Source organism: Cnephaeus nilssonii (assembly GCF_951640355.1).
Source record: "Cnephaeus nilssonii genome assembly, chromosome: 6".
In the NCBI taxonomy this organism is placed as follows: Eukaryota; Metazoa; Chordata; class Mammalia; order Chiroptera; family Vespertilionidae; genus Cnephaeus; species Cnephaeus nilssonii.
Window position 1 is genome coordinate 30,528,589 of NC_137077.1, and position 24,372 is coordinate 30,552,960.

The 24,372-nt window shown below is 41.0% G+C and overlaps 1 protein-coding gene across 2 annotated transcripts in view; it reads right to left on the reverse strand.

Moving 5' to 3' along the window:
- Nucleotides 1-24,372, reverse strand: part of ST8SIA1 (ST8 alpha-N-acetyl-neuraminide alpha-2,8-sialyltransferase 1) — a 133,838-nt gene that overhangs the window by 63,156 nt on the left and 46,310 nt on the right. For both annotated transcript variants that reach the window (XM_079775775.1, XM_079775776.1), the window contains exon 2: nt 20,272-20,416. In XM_079775775.1, coding sequence (XP_079631901.1) covers nt 20,272-20,416 — 145 coding nt within the window. The remainder of the gene's footprint in view (nt 1-20,271; nt 20,417-24,372) is intronic.

A 24,372-nucleotide genomic window follows, 5' to 3' on the forward strand; every position in this document is an offset into this window, starting at 1 on the left:
GAGGACAGTTAGGGGTGACCAGGCTGGCAAGGGAGGGCAGTTAGGGGTGACCAGGTCGGCAGGGGAGGGCAGTTAGGGGCAATCGGGCCAGCAGGGGAGCAGTTAGGCATCGATCAGGCTGGCAGGGGAGTGGTTAGGTGGTGATCAGGCTGGCAGGCAGAAGTGGTTAGGGGCAATCAGGCAGGCAGGCAGGCAGGCGAGCGGTTGGGAGCCAGCATTCCTGGATTGTGAGAGGGATGTCCCAGATTGGAGAGGGTGCAGGCTGGGCTGAGGGACACACACACCCGTACACGAATTTCGTGCACCAGGCCTCTAGTCTTTAAATAAACAAAAGCTAGTACAAGTCACTCAACCTATAAAAAATGTATAAAATGTACCATGCTTGCCCCTGTCCACAGGAAAAAAAAAAATGATTGCAATCTTCATTGAGGCACACAGGACCCACCAACACTCTAACCTCCCTGCTCATTCTTTTCTCACAACACATTATCTATGCTCACATCCAATATTTCCTCTACATCATTTTACTTACCTGTGTTTCCTCCAACACAATCTGAATTCCTTGTCTCCCTACTTTTGTGGAGGCTGCTATAACTCCTACCCTTCTTCCCCTTACTTTCCCAACTCCATTGTTTGTCTACCAAATTATTTTTCACCCGTAAGATCTGTAAAGTGTCTGCAAGTATTGTGTTCAGTAAGATCCCCTTACCAGTTCTCCATGTCCCCTACAAGGAATGCTCAAAAATTTAAACAGATCAGAGGAACATTAAAATTCACTTATGCTTAATGAGTCATGAGAATTATGTATTAAGCTGTGCACAGTGACTTGTAAGTATAGGTGAAATTCAATCAAATCATTTCCTCAATACTTCAGAGACTTTCAAACTTATTATCGTTGATATTATTTTGTTTGTTTAGCAATGGAAATCAAGATCGTATACAGAAAAACCCATTAAACAATAAAAATAGGAAAACAGAAGAGAAGATGCTATTTGAGGTAGAAGGTGGGTGCTCCTCCCTAATCTCTTGGTCTCTCCCTTATTTCTGAAAGTGATACTTAGATACTGAAAGGAATTTGATGGGGCAGAAAACCACTCATCTAATCAAACTCCTTTTTTTTTCCCAGAAATGAAGAACTACAAACATCAAGCAGATTTCAGTTAAGAACATTTGATAGGTATTTACTGAGTGACAACCAACCACATACCAGTCACTACATGAGGTGTTGGGGCAAAAACCCTGACCTCCCAGCTTAAGGTTTGTTCCACTAAAATGTAATATGAATTAAGATATATATATATATATATATATATATATATATATATATATATATATATATATTTTACAGGGAAGGCAGGGGTGGGTGGGTGGGTGGGGAGAGATTAACCAAACAATTTATATGCATATATGCATAACCCATGGACACAGACAAAAGTGTGGTGAAGGCCTGGAGGTGGGGGAGGGGTTAGGTGCAGGATAGAGGTGGTCAATGGAGGAGGGGGGAAAAGGGATATCTGTAATACTTTAAACAATAAAAATAAATTTAAATACATATATTGTTTTCAACTATAAACAGTGTGCAATTACTCCTTAATGCAGCATATAGTTAAATTGTTAATCCAATTTAACTGATTAAAACCCTGAACTAACAGGACCAGGATCAACTGCCTGTTAATTAACTATTAAATTAAAACACACACACAAAGTGCTGTCTCACACATAACTATTCCGTTTTAAAATCAAGAAATCAAGCGAGAATATTCTCTTTGAGAATACCTAGCCCTTGCTGTCGGCCCACCAGCCCTGTCTTCCAGCACTGCCCCCTTAACCATTTCCTTGGACTCCCCATACAAGCCTCCAATCAGCTGGATTTTATAGCCTCTAAATCCCCCACTCACACTTTACCTATTTCACCCTACCTGCTTGGAGTATCTTCTCCCCTTGTTTCATACTGTGACCCACGTAGATCAAAATCACTCTGTGATGCATATTAAAGATTCATATTCCTGGTCCCAGTCAACCCTTTTGAAACAGACTCTCCGGGTAGAGCTCAGGAAGCTAAAGTTCCCCTACACAATTTGTGTGCTTGGTAAAGTTTGTGACCCACCAGATCATACCAACTCTCGAATACAACCCAAGGTCCTCCCTTTCTGAGAACTTTCCCTGACCAATCTCATCTTCTGGGATCAGCGTCCTCAATTCTGCCATTGCCACAAAAAACCCTACAGCTCTACTGTCACTCCCTCTAACCAGATACTATAAACACTTAGCATTTGGTACCATTTGCTAGCTACCATTTTGTGCATGTGCCCATCATCCACAAAGGGAAACTAAGCTGCTCAAGGGTATAAACCATGCCCAATAACTCTTAATGTCCTCAATTATTATGTATTATGGCCACAGTAAGTACATAGATGTTTTCATTGATAGATTAATTGATTGGTTCAGAAATGCCAGGAATATAAGCAAATAGAGAAAATCTGTAAACTTTTTCAGACCACTGGTATGAAGATTAAGGATACATAACTGAGCTAAAAGAGCCTAGAACACAAGAGTTGCAAAATCAAATACCTACAGAATGCAAGCAGAGAGCATAAGCGAGTAGAAGGAAGACAACAGGGAGTGCTAAGAACTGTGGTTAAGAAAGGACACATGAGCAAACCAAAAAGATCAGGACCCGCTCATACCCTTTTGGTGGGCATGGGATCCAGTGTTGCTAGACATTCTGGTTTTTCTTTCCAAGTGATACCCAAAACTCAGATTTTTATGTGAAATCTCCTAGTTTTTAATATTGGCAAATATAGTTCAAATGATTTTTTAAAAACAATAGGAGCCAAACAAAATATATCTGAGGGCCAGTTTGTGCTTGCTGGTAACCGGTTTGCATCTTTTATTCCAGAACCCAGGCAGGGCCCTGGCAGACTAATTCAGAGTGAGAGGTTAGAGATGAGTGTAAATATTCCATTATTCAAAAGCATATAGGAAAATTACATGCTTTAGGGAATTTTTAAATTTTTTTTCTCTTTTTTAATATATTTTATTGATTTTTTTACAGAGAGGAAGAGAGAGGGATAGAGAGTTAGAAACATCGATGAGAGAGAAACATCGATCAGCTGCCTCCCGCACACCCCCTACTGGGGATGTGCCCGCAACCAAGGTACAGGCCCTTGACCGGAATCGAACCTGGGACCCTTAAGTCCGCAGGCCGACGCTCTATCCACTGAGCCAAACCGGTTTCGGCATGCTTTAGGGAATTTTTAGCTGAAAATTGAGAAAGACTCTCTTCTCCTTGCCAGGCCCAAATTAAATAATAGGTCCTTTCATAAGGCTGTTTGTGAAAAATTCAGGATTCTAAGAGACCAGACCAAGGAGTCATTGAAAAGCATCCCTAATTTCAGTTCAAAATAACATTAATGAATATTCTGATATCACCCATAGTGATTTCTCAGCCCTCTGTGGCTGAGACCTCTTACCCTAAACACTTTGTTTTCTCAACAAAATGGGATCACCTTATCCATGACGTTGCAACATGCATGTTTACTGACTAAGATGCACAGACACCTTTTAATCATTTTTTAATACCAGCATACTATTTGATTGAATAGGTGGTTCACTATTTAACCAAATCCTTACTGTGAATATTTTAAGTGGTTCTCAATTTTTTCACTATGAGAAAGCACACTGCTATAGACATCTTCAGATTGCGGGTAATCCTGGGAGCTGGAAGGGGAGGAAGGGATCAGCCCACTCTATTTCCTCATTTGGCATGAACAATGCAGTTTGCTTCATTTTATGCAAAGCACTGTGCAAGAGCCTCTTCAACACCACTTTTCTTTTTTGTTTGTTTGTTTTTTTGTTAATCTTCACCCAAGAATATTTTTTCATTGTTTTATTTTATTTTTTTTTAGAGAAAGTGAAAGGGGGAGACAGAGAGAAAGAAATATCGATGTGAGAAAGAGACAGTGATTGGTTGCCTCCCGCATGCGCCCTGACCAGGGCCAGGTATTGAGCATGCAACCGAGGTACATGCCCTTGACTGGAATCGAACCTGGATCCTTTCAGTCCATGGGCCAATGCTCTATCCACTGAGTCAAACCGGCTAGGGCAACACCACCTTTCAACAAGATTGCCATCTCTAACATATTCCACATAGAATTCCTCTCACTGTCACTGATCTGATACACATAACCTTGAGCATTTGTCCAATTCTTCCTTAAGAAAAATCCTTATATGCGGAATTACTGAGACAGATCATAAGCACATATTTAAGGCTTTTGATACACACTGCTATGACTCAACCAGAAAAATTATACCAGGTTCATTGGCACCAGTGTGCCTGAGAGCACCTACCTCCCAGACTCTTCCTCTGACAACCTGGAAACAACCTGGATCATATCAATAAATTTTGGCAGCAGAGAAAATATTCATTCCCATAAGAAAAAATATATATACAATGGGAAACTCCTTATATTCTATGACAGCTATTTCAGATATATGAGGGCAGAGACTACTGTGTTGTAATCACTCCGTGGTGTTTTACATAATCTGAGAGGAAAGGCAAGACAGTTTAAGTGGTTAAATCCACAGTTTGGCTTCAATAGGCCTGCGTTCAAACCCTGACTCAGCTTGGAATCCCAGCCTGAAACCAGTTTCTAGCTGGGAGATCTGAGCAGGTCATTTAACATCTCTCGGCCTCAGTTTCTACACGAAAAATGGAGAAAAAATACCAGCCTTTCTGTTGAATTATCAGGTAATGCATGCAAAACACATTGAGTTCTCAGCAAACTATAGCTCTAGAGTGTTTTCACAAAATCTAATCAAATTTAAAAAAACATAATTAAACCACTCTTCAGTAGATTTTCTCTAATGTATTTTATTTTCATTAATATTTCTTAAACATTTTACCTAAAGGCTACATTTTTAGAAATTGAATTCATTTACTTAAATAAACTTATCTACTATTTCTAATTTAAAATAAAAACACTGAGTTAGAACAAAAATATGTTCAATATAATTTTTCTTCTAAATAGAAATATTTCAATTAAGAAACTTTTATAGAAGTTGTAAGCGTTTTATATTCATTAATATCCTATCTAATAAAAGAGTGATATGCAAATTTACCATCACATCAACACACAAGATGGCCACCCCCATGTGGTCAAAGATGGCTGCCCCCATGTGGACACAAGATGGCCACCACAAGATGGCCGGCAGGGGAGGGCAGTTGTGGGTGATCAGGCCAGCAGGGGAGGGCAGTTGTGGGTGATCAGGCCTGCAGGGGAGGGCAGTTGTGGGTGATCAGGCCTGCAGGGGAGGGCAGTTAGGGGTGACCAGGCCTGCAGGGGAGGGCAGTTGGGGGGGACCAGGCCTGCAGAGGAGGGCTGTGGGGGAGGGGGGACCAGGCCTGCAGGGGAGGGCAGTTGGGAGCAACCAGGCCGGCAGGGGAGGGCAGTTAGGGGCAATCGGGCTGACAGGGGAGCAGTTAAGCGTCGATCAGGCTGGCAGGCAGAAGTGGTTAGGGGCAATCAGGTAGGCAGGCAGGCGAGTGGTTGGGAGCCAGCAGTCTGGATTGTGAGAGGGGCCAGCAGTCCTGGATTGTGAGAGGGATGTCTGACTGCCCGTTTAGGCCTGATTCCACCAGGATCGGGCCTAAATGGGCAGTCGGACATCCCTCGAGGGGTCCCAGATTAGAGAGGGTGCAGGCTGGGCTGAGGGACACACACACACCCCCCACCCCCGTGCACGAATTTCATGCACTGGGCCTCTAGTAGAATCATAATTAGCAACTTGAAACATCTTTGAAACTTCCTTAAAATGTCTTTTTTTCCTATTTATTTACCCTATTCACTTGCAGCCTCTCTTCAATGCCACCTCGTCTCTCTTGCAATTGTGGCAGCCTTTCACCTTCCCAGGCTATAGGATAGTTTCATGATGTCTGCCTTTCCCATAGATACATAGATTTCCTTTTTTGCACTTATCAATTGGATTCTCAACTAAATGCAGCTTTCACTGTTTTGTCAGCAGTGGCTTTGATGGACCATTTAGCTGGCTCACACACCCCTTGACTGACACAGTGAGAGAGAGAAAAATGTGCATTGACAGGGTGATTTTCAAGGCTAGAATGATTTCTTTTCAATTATACTAAACATAATACAACTGTTACAAAAGAAATAACAGGCCCAAATGGAGTGGTTTGCTCCATGATAGCAAACCAAGACTTAATGTACTTTCAAACTATCCCAGGAATGTGAGGTGTGGCAATCTGAAATTTCCTGATCAGCACTAGTAAGGTCATTTGTATGATGAAACCTCGGCTGTCACCGCCCCCCCTCCTACTCCCCCCCAAGAAAAAAAGATGCCCTGGTCTAAAATAATCTTGTCTTTTCTTTTGCTAGTAACTCCTTGGCCACACCTTCCTTCCTATAAAACATTTCCATTTTGTTCAACCCCATCAAAGTGCCCTTCTACTTCCTAGAAGGAATGCTGATTAATGAATTGCTTAATAAAGCCACTTAGACCTTCAAATTTACTCAGTTGAATTTTTGTTGTTGTTAATCCCCACCTGAGAATATTTTCCCACTGATTTTTTATTTTTTAAGAGAGACAGTGGAAGGGAGAGGGAGAGACAAAGAAAACCATCGATGAGAGAGAGACTGCAACCGAGGTGCGTGTCCTTGATCAGAATCGAATCGGGGACCCTTCAGTCAGTAGGCCGAGGCTCAATTCGCTGAGCCAAACCAGCCAGGGCTGAATTTTGTTTTTTAACAGAATTTGTATTTCCCTCAGGCACTGGCTTTTTTAAGACATGACATTATCTATGGCATTTTATTGCCACTATTTTTATTAATATGATAATAGTTTGCCTTTCTCCCTAGGGTTTCCTAGCCTTCATTTCATCCGCCTCACATCCTATAAATCCTTCCTGCTAACTAGTCATTTCCCTAAACCCAAATCATCTTCTAAATCCTCCCATGCCTCTAGTGGTTCATAACGCAAAAGGTCAACAATGAAATTACAACATGCCTTCAGAATTTGATGACTGTTATTTACTTTTCGTTTCTGACCTGTTATATTCTTCCTTCTGGATTTTGCAGAGGATTTTGTTTCCAGGCCGTTTCCATGGAATGTGATTACAATATGAAAAAAGAAGTCTTAGAGGGTTACTTGATTCTTGTCCTTTCCTAAAGTTCCAGAAAAGTCACAGAGTTTTCAAGTTAAAGGATGATTGTTCTAACTCCCCACACTACACACAAATCTAGTGTCGTTCTGGCTGAAATCCTTTTCCTGGTAAGAGTTCCAAAGGGTTAAAAAATTATTACTGTCTCTGGCAAGAGGTTATTCAGGAGGCATATTGGTTGGCTTGTTTACTAAACATTCTGGCTCCAAAGTGCTACAAACTAGAAAATCAAGTCAGCAGGATAACTTGAAAACAAACGAGGAAGCAGTATGTTCATTTGAAAGACTGTGGTTTATAATGGCTGTGACTTCAAAATGCAAATCCCACAAATTCAGGGAAAAAATGGTGCAGGAATATCTCATAGTTAGGAGATTGAAGAATGCATCAAGGCCTCGACATGGGGGTGGGGGGCTGGGGGGGGGGGGTGCCACCTCGTGACAGGGAGGAGACTCGAGAGTCGTCCCCTCTTTGATTCTATCACTGTTTCTGCCATTAAGTTCTGGTTGGACAGAGGGCAGAAACTGGCCGAGTTGACATCTCTGACAGTGATTTTAAATCTTCAGAAAGGGCAGCAATTTCTCCATCGTGGTGTCTTGTAAGGTTGATTTCATTGCAACACCTGAAACCCTGTATTGATAAATAACCGCACCAGGGCAAAACACAGATGTGGTAACAAAAGGAGCTCATTGTAACCCCATTTGACCAAGTGGGCTGCTTCCAATGTAGAGATTTTCCCCTCCACTCTCTGACAATGAGCTCCAAGTCTCTTTATATATTTATTTTTTTAAATATAGTTTTATTGATTTCAGAGAGGAAGGCAGAGGGAAAGAGAGAGAGAAACATCAATGATGAGAGAGAACCATTGATTGGCTACCTCTTGCACATCCCCACCTGGGATCGAGCCCACAACCCAGGCATGTACCCTGACTGGGAATCGAACTGTGACCTCCTAGTAGTTCATAGGTCGACGCTCAACCACTGAGCCATGCCAGTCAGCCTCTAAGTCTCTTTATATTTATACCAAAACATAGGCTGTCGGGGAGGGGGAGAGTCCTACCGGGATTACAACTGATGATTTTATATAGTAAAAACAAGCAGTTCCATTCATTCATTCATTCAGTCAGTCAGTCAGTCAGTCCACTAAAATGTACTGAATAATAACTGAGATACTATAGCTCCCAATTTCCCCCAAATTAAACACTGTCCCAGCTAGGGAGAGAGAGAACTCAGAATTAAGTACTTAAACAATTGAGTACAAATTGCAAATGGGAAGTACAGTGCTGTGAGGAAAGCCCATCTGAGGAAATGATACTTCAAACAGGACCTGAAGGATTAACATAAGTGAAGTAAAAGGAGACAAGTCTTCCTGGGTAAGGAACAATATATTGATTAGTCCCACAGAAACAGAGAGCAGTGTTTTTCAGGAACTGAAAGAAAACCAGCAAGGGAAAGTGAAGAGGGCGAGAGGGAACACTGTGGAAGTTAATGGTGGAGCCACGAGCAGGGACCAGACCAAGCAGAGCCTTATGGGCCTTAAGAAGTTTGTCTTATCCTGAAACCAGTGGGAAGCAAATCAAGAGTTTCACGCAAAGTGGTGGCATAATCTCATTTGCATGTTTTAAATATATATATTTTTTATTTCAGAGAGGCAGGGAGAGACAGGAACCTCAATGATGGATTAGCTGCTTCCTGCACTCCCCCCACTGGGGATTGAGCCTTGACCAGAATCAAACCTGGGACCCTTCAGTCTGCAGGCCAATGCTCTATCCACTGAGCCAAACCAGCTAGGGCTCTCATTTGCATTTTGAAACAATAACTCGGGCTGCAATGTGGACACAAGATTAGACACACGAAGGTCAATAAAAGACTATTATAGATTTCTAAGTAAGAGGTCACTGTCATTTGAAAGTGTCATTGCAAAGGCAATGGTAAAGAAATGCTAATAAGCCAGGCTGAAGCAAGGCTCTGCCATATCCTACCTTATAATAGACAAATATGCAAATTGACCGCACCTTCGCTACGCCCACCAAACAAGCCACGCCCACCAACCAATCAGGATGAGTATGCAAATTACCCCAACAAAGATGGCGGCTAATTTGCATATCAAGACAGCATAGAAAGAAGCCAAGAGATGCTGAAGGGAGCAAAGCTGCGGAGAAGCAAGCAAGCCGGGGGTGGGAGGGGGAGGATAAGGGAGGAGCGAAGGCAGGGCCGGGGGAGAAGGAAGGAGAGCGGGGCGGGCTGGTGGAGAAGGCGGGCCGGGGGACAAGGGAGGAGCGGAGGCGGGGCGGGGTAGAGTGCAGCAGGAAACCCTATTGCAGGATTTTTCCTGCAACGGGAACGCTAGTTTTAGTACTATAAAATCACAGCCTTTTAATCAGGGGAGGAGTTGGTGTATCCTTCATTGGACAACAAAAAAGCCCAACCCAATTTCAGGATCCCTCTCCTCGAGTCTAGATCTAGAATTATCATTTCTAATCATGAAAAAGTTACAGAGTATCTGCTGCTTGCTACTCATCCTTTTCCATGAGTTTTCTCCAGTGAGCACCGCTCCAGCAGGCGTGGAGCGTGTGCTGTTTGGCCACTGCTCTTGGTTGCATAAGCAATAGTGAGAAGTGACTTATGAGAATTTAAATAAACAGATTTTTATAACGACAACATTGGCAGCGGGGGACATTGAAGACAGTACCCAATGGGGAAAATGGGAGAAGGGACTGGGTCTGTTTTCACTCACCACTATTCCCCCAGAAATCAGCACAGTTCCTAGCACACAATAGTGGCTGCTCAATAAATACTTGATGGATGAATGAATGGTTGAATACTTGTTTTATATAGACTCATCAGGATTTTAGGGAAGCATGGTTTTGCTGGCAGCACAACATATTTATTTGGTCAACAATTCTAACAAATAAGAAAGGAAATTTCTGATGTATAAATCCTTATTTTTATTTTTATTTCAACTCTGATTTTATTTTGTAGATTTTCTATTTAACTAAGTTTTATGGTTCATGTACACATACTATATTTTATCTGTAATACTTTCCAACAATAAAGATACATTTTTTAAAAACAAAAAAAAATCCTATGTTTTCTCCTGAGTTCATAAATATCACTGGCCTTTGAATTTAAATAAACCCTCCAACAATCCCATCTCAGGCATCTGGAAGTACCTGTAAACCGTAGTTACATCAGTTCTTACTGACTTTGCATATTACAAAGTCTGTCAGGCTATAACAAAACAAAAAAAAACAAAAAAGGAAATTCGGAAGTTATGGGTCCGGAATTGACAATACTTTGTGAATATACTATCATTGGAATAGATTAGACCCCAAATGTATATAAACTCAGAGAAGACTGAATGCTAGGAAGAGAAGATTTTAAGCGAAATAATCAGATGATGTATATTTTATATTTATAAGGAGCTGTTAGCCAGTGCTTTAGTAATAGCAGACCACATAGGTAATAATAATAATAATTTAATTTGCAATTGCCTTTTTCTCAGCACTTCTTTTTTTCTTAGCAAAAAGTTAAAACTCTGAGTCTAGACAGGAAAAATAAAATTTAGCAAGAAAAATCCTATGCATTATAGTTTTCAGAGTACAAAATGCTGGTTATCCTCAAAAAACAATTGTTTCCATTATGGTCAGCAGATCTTGATCCACACCCCATCTATCCTAAATTTCTCCACCACACTTATCCTATTTTTCTGACAAAGCTGCTAACCTATTGTGTCATTTAACTTTGCCCAGATTCTTTCCTTCATTAGCTTCTGCTCCCTCCATACTGAGCATCTCCACCGAGATAGTCACAAGAGAGGGTAAGAACCTACTGCTTTTGTCTAAAGACACTCTGCTTCATCAGGCCGAATTCTCAACCTCTATATACATCCTGAGCCCAAATCTGGGGCAAACTTGGGTCCAGCTCGAGCACTGGGAAATGTGGGTCAATCCTGGTTTCAGGGGAATGATTTGGGGAGTGGTCACCCGAAGCTGTGGGAATCACCACCAAATGACACCTGCGTTCTTCTAGCCCTGGTTTTGAGGTGAGGCTCTGATAATGTGGCTTCGGTCTTATTTTTAAAACATAGCCCCAGGAGGCCCTTCCAGAACTGGGCTTCAGCCTTGTTCTCAAAAACAATCCTTAATGGGGACCTCCACTTTGTTCCCTTGAGGTTCTGACTTGATCAGTTCCCAAGCCTCTAGCAGGGTGGGCCCTGCCTTCTTCTGACCAGTCACTCCTGGAGGCTGTCAGCTGTTAAAACCCTCAGGCTAGTGGGTAGGAATTTGAAGTCAATTGCTATTTAAATTGGGTATAGCTCCATCCTCCCCCATGCCTCATCTCCCAAGTTGTGCACACTATTGACACATCCTGTTAGTCCTTATTATCTTCTGGTTACTGCCAACAGTGGCCTGTGGTGAGAACATACATACCCCTTCTGGCGACTGGCCGGACTTCCTTTTAGCCTCTACAGCTAAGTTCACTACTCTGTCTCATTCCTATCCCACCCCTCCTCCATCTGTTGGGCAAGTCTACACAGAACTTCTCAACCCTGCAGATAACAGGGTATGACTAGTCAGGCCACAAGGGATGTCAAGAATATCATGCTATCTGTCTTGTGATCAAGAAGATTAGAAGTCAATGGGAAGGAGAAAAAAAGTGAATTGATTCAAATAGATGCAAATATGAAGAAAATGTTCTCTATACTCATTTGTATCTTTTTATTCCCTGATCAAATTAAGCCACAGAAAATTTCAGTGTTGATATAAATTAATCAACTGTATCGTTATGTATTTAAGAGGTTCTCTTACAGAGTTAAGAAGTGCAAATGAGCATATCATCAGTGTAAATGAAACAGAGGCCTCTGGTACACAAACAAATGCTGAAAACTATATCAAAATAGGATGGAAAATCCTTTCTATGCCTGGACGTTTGCCAGTAAGAAAGACCATGATGAAAAAAACAATTAAAAGGAAAAAATAAAGATACACCAACTTTTTCTGTAGGAACACACCCTGTTATGTCACCAAATCTAAGAAGTAAATGTTATATGGAACATTAACACCTCCTGAAAAAAGTTATCACTCCATCAGCCCTACAGGATGAGATCTGACACAGGGGTAATTGGTGTCAGGCAACATTTTCCATTGTTCTGCGGAAGCCACACACCTGAACCATAATCAGTCTTCGTACTAACTTTTATACACTGTCAAATATTTTAGAAAGTCTACACCATGGCAAGATAAACCACTCCTTACATTTAATTTTCATTTTGTGGGTCACCTGTGAATTTTCATTAGCGGGAGGTCTTGATTTGTAATTATTTTCTAACTTTGAAAGACAAGGCATCCTATAGTTTACCTTCTGCTCCTCTGCCGGGCAACTCCATTGTACCATCTCACTTCTAATCACTTGCTTTCCTTTCTTGCAAAGATAACAGATATTTGGAGATCTTATGATGATCCACTCTCCTCATCTCAATTACAGAGCAATTTGGAGAACAGTGGATATTAATCCATTGTTCACATATACAATCAATTCACTGGAAATTAATAATTTACCTCACATTGCACTTTGAGTTGATCATAATTATTTTCCATCTATAATGATACAAATGTACATTTGGCAGAGTCTATAGCATTACTTTATATACTACTTTATATTTCCTAAATCTCAGACTCAGGAGACTTATCTCTTCTCACCATTAAAGGGCCTGGAAATATTTATTTCACCCCTTTCCTAGTGGTATTTTTTCTTTTTTCCATCGGTTCCTGGCATTACCAAAATGCCAAGGAAATACGTATGTGCCACAAATGCTTAAACCGGTAATAGCAGTAACATTATTTTATGTTTCATAGTGCATTCATCACAAAGTACTTTCACATCCATAATATCACTTTAACTTTGTTTCTCATAATAACACTGAAATCTGAAGACCAGTTGTTAATGGTCTTGAGTTGAAAAACTATAACATTCAGGCTGAAAACAGTTATGTGGCTTGTCTGGGATCCTACACGTCATCATAGAAAGTCCAGGTCTAAAACCCAGATCTTTAGACTCCGTTCCCTACATTTTCCTCTAATGTTTGCATCTGGCCAAGAACAATAGAGTAAATGACCTGAATTATGTAATGGTAGTGAAACCTGTTATAATACAGAAACAATGAGCAAAGGATAATTTGCTTTCCTTTGAAAACCTAGAATTCTCTATTATAGAAATCAAAATGTAACTGGTCTTATTTGTCCTTTAAATGTGGACCACTAGGGAGCTCAGAGTCAAGGAAAACTATAATGCCGTATAGGACCCTCTAGCCTGCATATCTACACTCTTTTTTCCTCTCAAATATCTACAAAAGAAATTTCTTCTGAGAGTATTCATATAAGAAAGGTGAAAAACCTTAAAATGGTTTCAAGATAACCGATTGGTAAAAATAAACAATGGATCTACTAGAACCCATGTCTTCTTAAAAAAATAGTAACGGTAACTGTTTTGAAATCAGACAGTCCATGTTTCATATCCCAGCCCTTCTACCTTCCTGCCCTAAAATCTTCAATAAGTTATTGAACCCTTTTCAGTCTCAGTTTCATCCATGTAATGAAGACAATATTGATAACCACACAGAGTTGTTATACAGAGAGAGTAACATGTGAAGAAACTGAGGCAGATAGTACATGTCAACTGACACATGTAGTGCATTTGCCTGGAGCTGAAATATTGAAAGTCCAAGCCTCTCTTGCAGCTTGATGTGCCCGTGTGATTCAGTCCTGACCAATGACACATCACCAAGAGTCCATCATATTTCCTCTTCTGTGTCCTCCCTCTTCCTACTGGAATCCTCACCTAAACCGGAGGTTCCTTTGCATTCAGCTAAGGATGTTCAAGCAGCAAAACAGGATCCTGGGAGCTTGATGGCACCATGTAGCTATCGTCCAGCGCTGAACTTCTCACCTCCTGCTTCATTATTGTTTGAGATAAATAAACAACTATTTGTCAAGCCCCTGTGTCAGGTGTCTGTTATAAAGCGGCTAAATATTAACTTGACAGCGTGAACCAAACACCCAGTTAACAAAGATTATCCGTTAACAATCATTAACAAACCTTAGTCCCCTTAAGTTTCCCTCTAATCAAAAAAGATATTTGTTTGGGAAGATGATTACAATAACATCAATAAGTTAAAATGCAAGCTACTAAATGCTGTAGAGACTATATGTACTAGAGGCCCAGTGCACGAAATTCGTGCACTGGGGTGGGGCCTCAGCCAGGCCTGCACCTTCTTGCAGTCTGGACCCCTCGGGGGATGTCCGACTGTTGGCAGCCAGACATCCCTCTCACAATCCAGGATCCCTCACTCCTTACTGCCCGCCTGCTTGCTCCTTACCGCTCGGCTCACGGCTCCTTAGCACTGCTGCAGAGGCAGGAAAGGCTCCCGCAACTACCGCTGCGCTCTTCAGCCGTGGGCCCGGCTTCTGGCTGAGTGACCGTTCCCCCTGTGGGAGTGCCCTGACCACCAAGGGGCAGCTCCTGCGTTGAGCATCTGCCCCTGGTGGTCAGTGCACATCACAGCAACTGGTCATTCTGGTTGTTCTGCCATAATGGTCGCTTAGACTTTTATTATATAGATGATCCAAAGTTCCTTAGCGGAAAAAAATTGCTATGTGATTCAGGTATATCCAGGAGATGAAAGGATTCTAGAAAGCACATTACTGTGAAGGGGATAAAATGTTTATTTTCATTATAACAAAGTCGCTTTGATAAAAACCACTTCGAAATGTTCCTGCTTGGTTTTTAAAGTGCATTCATCACAAAGTAATGGTTTTTAAGGGCCAAGAGCACTGTGGGTACAGGCTAAGTGGAATATGTCAGGGAGCTATGGTGACCAGAAGAGCTGGAAATGAGTGTCCATTTGGGATGCATTAAATGATGTTTTGTGATTCTTTATACATGGCCTTGGATGGCTATTCTGAGAAAAAATTACTAGTTTGTGATTTATATCACATGATTATTCAGCAAAATGTAAGAGAATGATGAGCCAACTGTGTTTTTATTACACCAAAAGGAAATATTTTTCAAATTATATCAGTACCCTTGTGGTTTCTAACATTCCTGCTCCTCCCGCACTCATTTCTAAGGAAATTTATGCTCTTTCTGAGTATAAATGTTTTAGGCCAAATACCATTTACTCAGAAATATCTACAAACATGAGACCATGCAGGCTTAAAAAGGACTGTTCTTAGCAAAAGAGGAAGGAGCTGACCCCAACCCAGGGGATGGGGAGAGTCTCAAAGTAGAAAGATCATCACATTGTCCCCTCCAAACACACACAGAATACTCTAGAAAACCTATGTGAGGGTTAAAATTCTGCCCTCATGCCTAATAATATTCAACAAATACTAGAGACCCAGTGCAAGAAATTCATGCACGGGGTGGGGAGGCGGGGAGGCCCTCAGCCTGGCCTGCACCTTCTCCAATCCGGGACCCCTTGGGGGATATCTGACTGCCTCTCGCAATCCGGGACCACTGGCTTCTAACCGCTCACCTGCCTGCCTGCCTGATCACCCCTAACCCCTCTGCCTGCCTGCCTGCCTGATCACCCCTTACCACCTCAGCCTGCCTTATCACCCCTAACCACTTCTGCCTGCCTGCCTGATTGTCCCTAACTGCTCCCCTGATGGCCTGATCACCCCTAACCACCTCTGCCTCGCCCTGCACCCGGGACCCAGGTTTCCCTCCTCTGGCTGGTCACAGGCACCCGAGTCCTGGGCTTCCCTTCCTCTTGCCGCCACAGGCACCCAGGACCTAGGCCGGCTTCGCCCAGGCCGGCCGCAGCCGCAGGGGACCGTGGGCAGGGGGCTTCACCCAGGCCGCAACTGCAGGCACCTGGGACCACGGGGCGAACAGCTAGTCCCTCTCCCAGGCCACAGGCGCAGCCGCTGGCACCTGGGACCACAGGGCAAGAGGCTTGTCCCTCTCCCAGGCTGCAGACTGGCTGGTCCCCATTCCTCTCTAGTGGGCTCATTTGTGCCTGGCTGGTCCCCATTCCTCTCTCCTCAGTGTTGAGTGTCTGAGCAGTTATGGCATGATGGAGTGAGAGCGTGAGGACCATTTGCATATTAGCTCTTTATTATATAGGATTTCATCAAAAGATAGACCCTCTTGGAAACAACTGCATCTGTATGTCCTGCTTGGCCTCCTGTAGTTCAGGCAAGCACACTGCAGGTGTCCAGCCCAGGTGGGACATGAAAGGGAGCCCTTGGCAAACATGAGCCGCTGGAAATGAACATCTATTTCAGTGGGAAGCACTGCACTAGGCACAGAAATGAAAAATTGTTCTTGTTTCTCAAAAGCTCACAAGAGGTATGGAGATCAGCGGAGAAGGATTTTAAGAAAACCATCGTATGTTGTTATCATAGATAAATTCGTATGAGGCAGAATTGACTAAGTTTAGTAACAAAGTTATGGGAAGTCATGAGAGATCCATATAAGAGCTACTAATTGCAATTCTGGAGATTCGGTGTAGCATCTCCAAGTGCACATCATCTCAGTGGGACCCTCCTGGACCCTCCAGCGCTGATTCAGCACCTGCTAACTTTCCACAGCGCATAGAGCATCTTGTACTGCATGTTGGCAACAATAACAACAACAGTGGATAAAAGTAGGCAAAGGAAGAAAAACAATACTGATGATGGCTAATATACACTGAGCATTTAGGGGAAAAGTGTAACATATAATTAAAATAAATACATTAAAATATATAATTAAAGGTGCACTATAAAATTATACATCTGAGTCAGAGAATGAGTGATATGGCACGATTTTGCTGAAACTCGCAGCAAGAAGGAACACTTTGTTCAACTGACAAAACTGAGCCTAGCCCACTCACCTGCCTTTCTGCCTAATGGCACACACACAACTTCCTTCCCACAGGCAACATGAAGAAAGCACATCCATGAACTGGCTACTTCGCTTCCTGATAACAAACTAGAAATATTTCACTAAGAAATAATAATGTGCTGAGAGTATATACCATTTTTTCTGATGATGCAAAGTAACTAATCCTGTAACTAATTTTTACAGGATTTCTATAAATTAGTCGTTTCAGAATCTCAGCAGAAAAATACAAACAACTATTTTAAAAATCTACTCATTGAACTGGTTCCCTCTTTGTGTTGACCACAAGCACACACAGTGATGTCATAACTTCTGCTTCCTAAGAAAAAAAGCATTTTTCTTTTATCATTAAGAAATGGTGATGGAGAACAGAACCAGAAACAAGGAGGCATCGATCGGACTATCGGGCCTCAGCGGGAGGATAGGGGAGGGTGGGGGGAGGGGGGAGAGATCAACCAAAGGTCTTGTGTGCATGCATATGAGCCTAACCAATGCTTAAGTTCAACAGAGGGTTGGGGCATCCATGGGGAGGGGTGTGGGATGGGAATGGGGGGATGAGGACAAATATGTGACACCTTAATCAATAAAGAAATTAAAAAAAAAAAAAAAGAATCTTCACCTTCACTTTGATCACATGATCCTTGGAATGGCTCATGTGAATAAAGGAGGTATGACGGAGGAAATCCGATAAAAGCTATTAGTGTGTTCCAACATGTTCCACTGTGGATCATAGTACTGTCACGCCTGCCATTTTTAAAGCTGTCAATGAAAGAATATCAACTTAAAAAAAAAAAAAAAAAAGAAATGGTGATGGAAAATAAAATTCAATTAAATAAAAAAGAAATGGTTCTACTGGCACAAAGAGGCACAGAATTCTGTGCACGCACTTTAAAAAGGAAATGTTTCCTACTATCCTACGGCTGCAACTGACAGATAAGATAGGAAGCTAGTTTTTATTTCTTTAACCGTCTTTTCTTCAAATCTGTTTTCCAGCATAGAGTCAGTCCATAAGCCTTCATGTATACAAAGCCTATTATGGACTTCTTTATTTCTTTTCCAATTTGATGAGCTGTTAAAGCGATTGCTTCCTTATCTCTCTTTATTTCATAGCCAGTTGATACCAGGTTATGAACAAAGGATAGGGTAGATTGACTTGTTTGTCCTCTAGTTTACCCTTTTCCTAGCTCCCTGCTAAAGCTTCATTTAAAATTGCCTCTCCTGGACTGCTAAGCAACTACTATTACAGATGCAAATTAATCTTACCTATTAGATGCCCTTGAGGGAGATTTGAAAGCAGGGAGTGAGTTGGAACCCATCTACCTGACCCCGTTTCTGTTGGAGGCAGTTTGGGCCACACGAATGGCAACAGCAGCTGGGGCTTTCTAATTCCTAAACCACAGTTAGGGCATCAGGTTCTTGAACTAAGCAATTTCAGGAGCCACCTCTTGACTCGTGACTACCACATCTTTATTCTTCTAATGATTTTTTTTTCTATTTTTATATTTTTTATTGATTTTTTACAGAGAGGAAGAGAGAGGGATAGAGAGTTAGAAACATCGATGAGAGAGAAACATCGATCAGCTGCCTCTTGCACACCCCGTACTGGGGATGTGCCCGCAACCAAGGTACATGCCCTTGACTGGAATCGAACCTGGGACCCTTGAGTCCGCAGGCCGACGCTCTATCCACTGAGCCTAACCAGTTTCGGCTCTTCTAATGATTTTTAAGTGCCTAATTCTCCATATGAAATGACTTTCTGTGAAAATAGCTAGGAAGATTTCTGTTCCTTGCCTAAACCTTGACTAATGTAATTATAGTCTCCATTCCCTCATCTGATGATGCAATATATGAACCAGAACAGCATTAATACCCAACATTTACATAATGCTTTGCAGTTTGCAAAGTACATGCACATAAATTATCTACATTAATCCTGACCACAAGTCTGAGAGGTGGTGGGACAGGGGCTGTTCTCCCCATCGTACAGATGAGAAAGCTGAGTCTCAGAAGAGTTAGGTGACTCAGCAAGACATTTACTTAGTAAGAGATGGAGACAAAACTCGACCCCACATTTTATAACTCTTTTCTTTTTAAATTACATTTCACGTACAATATTCTATTAGTTTCAGGTACAGCCTGTGATTATGACTCTTAATCCTTTCCTTTGACACTAGAAAGCCTCCCAAAGGCAAATGAAGAGGGGAGAGAGCACATAGATGCTAGCAATGGTTAAACCTTCTGTTTCTTACTGAAAAATAAAACATCATTACACTCTAAAATCATTAAAGTAAACCGAAACACCTAAGGACGAAATAGCAAATATGGGCTATTTCAAAGAGAGTGGCTTTGGGTCCAGCAGAGCCTGTGCCTCAAGTTCACAGGATCCCCCCTTTGAAGACACTTTGCTGTTAATACAGATACATGAGAGGTTCAGTCCCATTTTCCAAGTCTGACCATGATTTCTCCTTCTGCATAACCATATTGGCAAACCAAGAGTGGCTAGAAGACTTGGGGAGGCCAAGATTCATTTCTCCATTTCTCCCTGATGGCGATTTCACCTAAGATCCACTCCCTCTCCAACAAGGGCTCCCCAAAAAGATTTCCTTTCCCCCACTGGCTACATAGATACAATTTAGTAAAACATTTTATTTCAATGCTCAAGAAACCAAGAAGAAAAACATTAAATAGGCAGAGCTTCTTTTAGACCACTTTGAAAGTGGTCAGATTCTCTCTCTCCCTTATCCACCACTCCTCCACTTCACAGCAGTAAGCCTAATAACAGGGTGAAGGTTCAAGAGCTCTAAGAAGCAAACTTCTGACCCTAGGGTCCCTACTCCCTGAGAGCAACATCAACCCGAAAACAGCATTCCAGTGCTGCGCATCTTTGAGATCATATCACAGCCAACCTCACAACTCTGGAATTCCACAATTCCCTGTCCTTACTTTCATTCTCTGTTTGCTTCCTTCAGACTCATATGACTCAAATCAGAAGGGAACCTGTTACTCTATAGCATCCTACTTCTGCTCTTGCATCAAAATACTGTGTGATTCCTTCCCACACACAAAAATAATAACTATAAGAAAACATTTAAAATTAAGAAAAGAAGATGAAAAGCATACCTGATTAGTTAGGCAATTCAATTACACCTTTCCTATAAAATCAAGACATGTAAAAGACTATATTGAAAGGCAACAAACTCTATACTAACCTGGGGGAAGAGAGAATAAGTTGAATTGTCAATGGTGAATGAGTATAAAAACTCTCCATCATACCACATGCTCGTCCCCATGGGGGAATTCATTTTAGTCATAGCAAAGAGATGGGCGGGGTCACAGCAGTCTTCCATCTGTTTCCTAGGAGAAAAAATAGAGAGAGAAAAGAACACCGGGTTAAGTGAGCAGCAGACTCATTCACTTGTCATCCCCACAGAGATGTGCCGTCTTACCTCAGTGCCAACTCACAAAAGCATCTGTGTCTCCAGGGTGATTAGACTACTATTAATTCACTCTTCCCCCCACCAGAATGCATGACTGGAATTTTTCATAATAAAAAGAAGTTTAAGAAAAATACATCAGCTCTCAGATGCAGGTGAAATATGTCCAAAGGCAAAAAGCATCATCGCAACTGCAGAGTTATTGATTGATTTAAACATCCAGTTCCAGAAGGTGGCTAACTGTGGAGACTGTACAGATATTCAGCTGCAGCAGAAAAGCATCTCTGTGGTGGTTTAACTATCAGGTAGTTAAGTGCAGTGACAAGGGACTTTCCATGAGCCATGTGGAGCAGGGAATGCACACAGGGGTCCAAAAGAGGGTGCATTCCCCATTTGTGGACAAGATTAAAGAACAACTCCTGGGAAACCTTTTTAAATAGAAACAAAATGAGATGACTGATTTGATTCCAGACACTAGGGAAGCAGCCTGCCTTATCCTGATAGATCTCCTGGGGCTTGTCAGTTCAAATTTTGTCTGAACTCTCAGCAGTGTTCAACACAATTGAGCACCCTGACCTTTGCAAAGGTCTCCTCACTCCCTTAGTGTCTAGAACACCAGGGTCTCCTGAGTCACCTCAGCCTTTGTGCAGGCTGATCCTCTCTACCTGTCCCTCCAATGTAAGCCCTGATACTATTCGATAGGCCAGTCTTTATATTCTCCTCTAATCAAAAGTTTTGTCAGAAACTAATTCCACTTACTCACTGAGCTTTCCTGAGTAAAAGAGTTTAGTTCTCCAGTGACACCTCTAAAAGGACCTGCTGATATAAACCACTTCTGAATGGCAACCCCACACAGACATCCTCACTCAGACATCGTAGCTACCCAGGGTACAGAAGCTTAGAGTTGAAAGGAGACAGTAATGCTGAGTGCTGGGTTCAAATCCTGGCTCTGCCATTTACTAACTCCTTACCTGGGGAATGTTACTGGGCTTCAGAACGGGCTTCAGAGACTGTTTCTGAGAATGTACATGTGGAAAACAGAGTAAAAGTTCAATACATGTTGTTGTTATTATATAACCTCAACCTCACTGTAGAGATGAATAAACTGATTCAGTGTTAGGACACTAAACAAGTCTTAGCAAATTCAAGAAGACTGAAACATACTAAGTATCTTCTCAGACCACAATGGCATGAAACTAGAAATCAATAAGAGGAAAACTAGAAAATTCATAAACTCATGGAAATTAAACAGCACTCTCTTGTACAATCAATGGATCAAAGAAATTAAAGGGGAAATAAAACAATTTATTGATACAAACAAAAATGGAAACACAGCATACCAGAACTTGTGGGATGTAGCAAAGGCAGTTCTAAAAGGCAAGTTCATAGCAATAAATGCCTACATTAAGACACAAGAAAGACATCAAATAAACAACCTAACTCTACACCGTAAACAACTAGAACAAGAAGAACAAAGTCAGCCCAAAGTTGGCAGAAGAAATGAAATAATAAAGATTAGAGCAGAAATAAATACAATAGAGGACAGAAAAACAATAGAAAATATCAACCAAATTAAGGTGTGATTATTTAAAAGGATAAACAAAATTGACAACCCTTCGCTGGAGTAACCAAGGCGGGGAAAAACCAACAAAGTATAATGAAAAATGAAACATTATAACTGATACCACAGAAATTCAAAGAATCAAAAAACAACTATATGCCAACAAACTGGATAATCTAGAAGAAATAGAAAAATTCTTAGAAACATATAATTTACTAAGACTGAATCAAGAAGAAATAGAAAATCAAAATAGATCAATTACTACCAAGGAGATTAAATAAGTAATCAAAAACCTCCCAAAGAAAAACCCAGGAACAGATGGCTTCACTGGTGAATTTACCCAATATTTAAATACAAATAGACACCAATCCTTCTCAAACGCTTCCCAAAAAATCAAAGAGGAGGGAACACTCCCAAACTCATAAAATGAGGCCAGAATTATCCTGATGCCAAAACCAGAAAAAGACACTACTATTAAAAAAGAAAAGTACAGGCCCAACTCCCTAATGAATGCAGTTGCAAAAATTCTCAATAAAATACTATCAAACCAAATTCAGCCATACATTAAAAGGATCATACACCATGGTCAAGTAGGATTTTTCCCTAGGATGCAGGAATGGTTCAACACATGCAAATCAATCAATGTGATACATATTGATTAGAATGAAAGAAAAGAATATACAATCACCACCAAACCAGTATTATATGAAATGCTGAAACGTATTCTTTAAGAAGAGGAAGAAGAAAAAAGTAAAGATAAAAATTATGAACAACAAATACATATCTATCAACAAGTGAACCTAAAAATCAAGTGAATAAAAAATCTGATGAACAGAATAAACTGGTGAATATAATAGAATCAGGGGCATAGAAAGGGAGTGGGCTGATAATTCTCAGGAAAAAAGGGGTATGGGGAGGTGCAGGAAGAGACTGGACAAAAATCATACACCTATGGATGAGGACAGTGCGGGGGAGGTAAGGGCAGAGGGTGGGGTGGGAACCGGGTGGAGGGGAGCTATAGGGGGAAAAAGGAGAAACAATTGTAATAATTTGAACAATAAAGATTTATTAAATTTTAAAAAAGAATATACAATCATCTCCACAGACACAAAAAAGCATTCAACAACATTCAATATCCATTCAAGATAAAAAGTCTTTAAAAATCAGGCATAAAAGCAACATATCTCAACATAATAAAGGCCACATATGACAAGTCTACAGCTAACATCATACTCCATGGTGAAAGGTTGAAAGCCCTCCTCTAAAATCAGGAACAGGACAAGAGTTCCCACTCTTACCACTCCTCCTCAACATAGTCCTAGAAGTCTTAGCCAAAGCAATCAGGGAAGAAAAGAAATAAAATGTATCAGAATTAGAAAGAAAGAAGTAAAATTATCCCTATTTGCAGATGGCATGATTTTGACATCAACAATACCCTAAAGACTCAACCAAAAAACCATTAGGTCTAATCAGTGAATTCAGTAAAGTTGTAGACTACAAAATTAGCATACAAAAATCAGCAGTGTTTCTTTACATTACCAACAAATTTTCTGGGGAGAAAAATGGATCACCTTTACAATAACATCAAAAACAATTAAATACTTAGAAAAATATTTAACTAAGGAGGTAAAAGATCTTTACTCTAAAAGTGACAAGACACTAATGAAAAAATATCAAAGAAGACACAAATAAATGGAAAAGTATCCCAGGTTCACAGATCAGAAAAATTAATATTGTTAAAATGGCAATACTACCAAAAGCTGTAAACATCTGTTGAAAGGAAAGGCCAAGTTGATGAACCTTGCTAAGTGAGAGTCAACTAGTAGTAGATTCTGACCCACGTGCCTAGGAAAAATATTGGGTAATGTAGCATCCTGATTAAGAGCATGGACCCTGGAGCCGTACTGCCTGGGTTTGAAACTTGGCTGTCTCATTTACTAGTATGTACACTGGAGCAACCTTAACCTCTCTCAAACCCTCATCCTCGAGATGGTTAACTTACTTCAGAGGATTGTGAAGAGACTGTGAGTAAAGTTCTTAGAACTGTACCTGGCTCTATGTCCTATTATACATAGGTGGTACATTATAAGTATTCGCTAAATAAAGTAAATTCAGTTCATGAGAGAGGGAGAGAGAGAGCAAGAGAGAGAGAGGGAACGGAAGATAGATAACCTTAGGAAAGATACTATATTTTTCTGCCAATTATGTTTATAACATTTTAAAAAATAATACAAGACAGAATAACAGTTAAAGAATTATTTGATCTACTAGCTTTCAAAATATTAAAGAAAATAACCATTAAAAACTATATTTAA